At 44.1% G+C, this 5,607-nt stretch overlaps 1 protein-coding gene across 1 annotated transcript; it reads right to left on the reverse strand.

The window, feature by feature from the left end:
• Positions 1-1,098: 1,098 nt before the first annotated feature.
• star (steroidogenic acute regulatory protein) lies at positions 1,099-5,402 on the reverse strand. The gene is made up of 7 exons (XM_062543377.1): positions 5,264-5,402; positions 4,503-4,610; positions 4,153-4,283; positions 3,319-3,477; positions 2,846-3,030; positions 2,126-2,219; positions 1,099-1,690 (listed from the first exon to the last, which is right to left on the reverse strand). Exons 1-7 carry the CDS (start codon positions 5,325-5,327, stop codon positions 1,568-1,570), a joined length of 864 nt encoding a protein of 287 aa, XP_062399361.1. The 5' UTR covers positions 5,328-5,402; the 3' UTR covers positions 1,099-1,567.
• Positions 5,403-5,607: the final 205 nt, after the last annotated feature.

The following is a 5,607-nucleotide window of genomic DNA, read 5'->3' on the forward strand; positions in this document are numbered from 1 at the left end:
AATAGCAATGTCCAGATGTTCTGGACAAAATCACTCTAGTTTTCTAAGACAAATGGGAAAGAATTGCCTTCCAGATTCTGCAGCAGTGTGAGTAGTCAGAGAATGACTTTTTATCAAATAATATCTGAATCTCATTTGTGGTGTTCATGACATTGAATATTGAATGCAATAACTTTAACTGTAAGGCACATCATTTTCTCTGTGCCAGATAGACAATCAACATTGAACTGTGTTTGTTTTATGGCTTCAAAGTTCTCATGATATGCCCACTCATCATTAGCAATCAGTCGTATGAATTTACATGGATCCCAGATTCAGCGCTTGTCTTTGATTTGTTTCATTCAGGCCGGCCACTGACAGTGTGGAAACGGTCTTGATAGGTTGTATTTCAAAGAGCATGCGTTTCCAGTCTCTTCTTGGATCCTGCTAAAATATACATCATAGGAAAATGTTACGAGCGCGAAAACGTAGGGGTCAGACTTCCTCTGGAGCAGGCTTCAGGGCTTACCTCATATCCTGGAATGTGTGAAGCTCGCCTGAACCGTGCTTTCAAAGGGCTGTGAGGTTTCCCGCACACATGCGAATCGCCAAACACCTGCTTGCTTTGGCAAACACCCTGTGCACACTAATGTCCACCAGGCAGGAAGGAGATTTTCACGAATTCATCGGCTCAGTATTAGTCACTTGGACATTGACACACCACACAAACGCACACATACTGTATGCACGCACACATTCACAGACACATGCACACACACATTCACACACATGTATCGTATGCACACACATGTACACACACCGCATAAATACATACGTCAAAGGAACTCACTCACACAAGAGGACCTACAGATCAAGTGTGCACATTTGTGTGACTCCAACAAGCAAACCATTGCACACACCACACTTGATTAGTCATCATGCTCAAATGAAAATAGATAACGGCAACTATAAACATCTTCAAGCACCTCAATGCTTCCTCAGTTCCAAGATGTTTTATATCTAACTTACCCAGTGTTATTTTTCTTTCAACAGTTGTAGCGATTACTATTATATTGAGCAAGGTGGCAAAGCAAACAGTAAAACACACTCCCAATCGTATTTAGATCATTTTTGTTTATTCACTTGGCAGACATCCTTACCCAGGGTGACAGGCAATGACATAAACGTAATAAATATTAAAGACAGTTTAAAAGTGCTTTTCTTTATACAAACAAAGTGACCACATGTGATTGGAAATACATACTAGGCAGGGAGGCAGTGAACATACAGGTGGGCTGTTGAAGCTGTCCAGGATGGTATAAAAGGAGCTTGTGGATCCAGATACTCATTTACAATTTGGGTTAGAAATACTGGTCAGGAATAGAATGGGGCATTCACACTCCACTGAGCTATTATAAACCGATTGGGGGTTGGGCAACATTTTCCTCTGGAATCATGTGTGTAGTATTTACAGAAGTGGGTGTGAAGGAGATCATGGCCGGCCAAGTCTGTACTTAAGGAGGAGGCTGCCAGCGAATCCCGCGCTCAGGAGCCAAGCGTCCGACGTGCAGCCACGCAGCCAGAGGGGTCAGCAGGCCAGAGCAGCCACCTCCAGCCCACCGTTGACCGTCATCCTGTGGCGCAGGTGGTTGGCAAAGTCCAGCTGGGTTTGGGACAGCACCCTGTTGATGATAGTCTTTGGTATCCAGCCCTGGGTAGACACAGAGAGAGGGGGGGAATCAGACCATGTAGGTCTACTGAAGAAAGAATGTAAACGAAGAACTCGCTGTGAATCTTAGCGTGGGCTATGCGCTTCCCATGATGAAAAGGTAAAGTGGAGTGGGTGGAGTTGCTTACAAGTTTGCAGGCTTTTAGCTAGAATTATGTTTAGGGAAAGGAGTATCTCTATTGATTAAATCTGAAATTACCCGTGCAGAGAGGTCAGAATGAGGAAATTTGATATTCATAAAATATACATCTTATTACAGATTTTCAGACTTTATGTCATTGCTATTTGCAGTGTTTGGAGATAAAGGCATTCAGTGAGAAATATATGGTATGATAAAATATCCAGGTAAGGATCATTAGTGCAATTAATTAATGTCACTATCACACATATGACGTGCTGTACATTTGAAATCCTCACCTTAAGATCTATGCTCAATAACCAGGTAAACTTAGTCTTGTCTGGGTCTTCCGCACTTGGACGCATCACAATGCAGGTTGGTCCATTCTCTGCCCTGAAGGTGGGGTCACAGAATGTAATGCTTGAGAAACAGTACTCCAAATTCTGCTACAGGTTCTCCAAATACTACTTGCATCGGTAGTTAACAAGTAGGCTGATTATAATTATTGTAACTGTCACATAACACCAGTGAATCAATTCCAAATGTTGCGTATTGAAACACAACAGCTGATTCTGGACCTGTGCCTGGTCCAAATTGGCTCTCATCTGGCAGGAATCTGATTGGCTGTCCCAGATTGGCTCTCATGTGGCAGGAGTGCTGGACAGAGCTGTTCCTGAACCAGCTGCTCTCTGACCCAGACCCTGCTACCATGGACACACTCAACACCAAGATGAATGGAGATCTTGTCCCATGGACATACTCAACACCAAGAGATGTTGCTTACAATACTAGTACAGTATGGACATTTGTGGTCCAGTAACACGTTTACAACATCATCTCCACACTTGCCTCCAGACAGACAAATAATGCACTGATAGCATCACTGACTCCAGACAAGACCATCACTGGACAATTTAGTTACAAAATGGGACAGAATGAGAACATTAGAAACATTTCACCAGGTATAGCCTGGCTTTGTTCAACCTGTTATTGTTCAATTTTATAGACAGCTGCAGTACCTCACAACGCCCTTCTGCTCCGGCATGCCCGGATGCTGGGTGGACATTCCAGCTAGGAAACAGGTGGAGCCTCGCCGCTTGGCACAACGCACACTCACAAAGTCGCGCGGCCCGACCACGTTGCCAGGGGTCTCAGCCGAGACCTCGTGAGTGACCATGGTGTCCTCGCCAATCTTTTGGAGGATCTAAGACAGAGTTGAGGAGGGACAGAGAGATCTGTACTTTAAAGTGTTCACGCTGAAAAAGTACTTTAAAATATTCACACATTGACTGAGAAAATCAGAGGCAGAACAATTGGTTGAGTCAGTGGAGAGGGACTGGTCTTTTGAATCAAGCAGTTAAGGGAGGAGGTACAGTTGAACTGCAATAGGTCACCATTCAAAACTTCTAAATACAAGATATGTATACATATTTATGGTACTATACTGGCTATGGGAAGCTTCCAGCCCTCTGGATGTGTTCAGCCCGCTCACCTTGACCTGTTTGACGTTTGGGTTCCACTCCCCCATCTGCTCCATGTTGTCCACCAGCTCATTATAGAGGCTGTCGGGGTGCTGCTCCAACACCACCTCCAGCTTGAACACCTTACCGATGCCCGGCAGCACCTTGCTCAACACCCTATCACCACTAGCCTGGAGAAAGAGACACACACAGAAATAGACACAGGCACACACACACACACACACACACACACACACACACACACATTACTCATTAATCATTGTGGTATAATAGACATGGTGGCGCAAATCCACGTTCTCCCTGTAAGTAAAGGAAGAAGTCCTGAAACATGGGTGTTGAAGTATGACTCAACCTTTGCTATAGCAAAACCTTCTTAGTGGCATAATGTACAAGGAGTAAGCTATCACACATTTGATAGCCTTTTTATGTGATCCCATGCATTCAAAACCTGGTTTCGAGAAATTTTAAGAGGAACATAATTTTCACTAAAATTCATACTAGTAAAATCCTGCTAGGTTCATTTAGTTTGAATGAATTGAGGACACTTTTCTTGATAACTTTGCTTTTCAGGATTCTTTTTTGTCACACATTTTGGTGGACATTCCGTTTTCTTTATGAACCATAAGTTCCATTGGGTCTGATTCTGCATGGAGTTCATTAAATGGCTCTTTGGAGGATTAGGGCCTGTGTCCACTAATCAAGTTTTTTTGCGCTGATGGTGGCTATTTTCAATTCAAATGATATGGACTTTAGCGTTTGGCGACAGTAGCGTGTATTCCTTTTAGGAGATTTGCACAGCATTGTAGATATATGCAGCATATTAGAGAAAATGCATGCATAATTACTGAAATAATTTCTGTCTGCCAGCCATCCTGTTCACTGAGAATGTTGATAGATTTCTGCAAGGCCTCCTGTCCCTGCTTTACATAGGCAAGGTCCACCTCACTGCATGCCGGCTTCTCGTCAATTCGGCTGCCTGGTTTTGACATGAGCACGCACACACACACACACACACACACACACACACACACACGAGAGTGAGACAGGGAGAAATGGAAAGAGAGGGACAGAGGGAGGGAGAGGAGTTTATGAAAGATAGTTATTGACAACTGAAGTTATGTGTTGTGAGTGACTCTGGAGACACATAAAGTGTGTGTGTGTGTGTGTGTGTGTGTGTGTGTGTGTGGCCTCTTACTGCGCAGTGAGCTCCTGCGACGGACATGGCTGATCCAAGTGTTGGGCCCAGGACCTGACAAAGACCTGAACTTGTGGTGGATCGCCACCATCGCATTCTTCTGCAAACCTGCAAGCATAGGAAAGATCAGATACAAACATACAAACACACACACAAACACACACGCACACACACACACGCACACATGCACACGCACAGGCACAGGCACAGGCACAGGCACACGCACACGCACACGCACACGCACACGCACACGCACACGCACACGCACGCACACACACACACACACACACACACATATACACAGATCACACCAAAACACAATTGCTTTTTATGTTTGCTTACGCATTATCCTGCAATACCTTACACTCAATGCAATATACAGTATTACCTGATCCCTTTCAATACTGTAAAAACCGATTATAACAGACAGCATGCTTTTACTGGCCTGAATTTAGAACCAACTGATCATTGTCACCCCACAAACACGCCAAAAAAGCAACCAATAGTACAGGTTCTAATTCCAGAGAACAGAGAACTCTAGAACATTGAGTTTTATATCTAAAAACAAATGCATTACCAGGTACAGTATGTACAGTATATCAATAATGTTTTGGTATAAACATCTTGAATGAATATAACTCTGTTACAAAATGCAAACACAAACTAATGTGACAGTCAGATGAGATTCATTGCTGACCATCAGCTCCTCAACTTCAGCTTCTCAGTCACAAAAATACTGTAGGTCTGGCGCATCAACTTACCTGTCATATTTCGCATGTGACGATAGGAAATACCAGCAGCAAGCTTGAAAGTTGCAGGAAGCATTTTGAGAATGTTTAAGAAACAGAACGAGTACAACTTGTAGAATGACACTCGGAGTCGAAGCTACTTGAATTCTGCCCGGGGTTTCTGCTGGTGGATGCTATATAGGCTGAATGCAAGGCCACACTGCCATCATCACACAGATAAAAAAAAGGCTCATCAGTCAAGCACCTCCCCCGACCCTGTGGGCCAAGGATGCCCGGCGTACAGGGCGAGCCTGTCTCCGTCTCTCACAAACACTGTACAGATAACATCCAGTCCAGTGCCCCAAAAACTCGGCCAT

This window comes from Sardina pilchardus, chromosome 8 (assembly GCF_963854185.1).
Source record: "Sardina pilchardus chromosome 8, fSarPil1.1, whole genome shotgun sequence".
Classification (NCBI taxonomy): Eukaryota; Metazoa; Chordata; class Actinopteri; order Clupeiformes; family Clupeidae; genus Sardina; species Sardina pilchardus.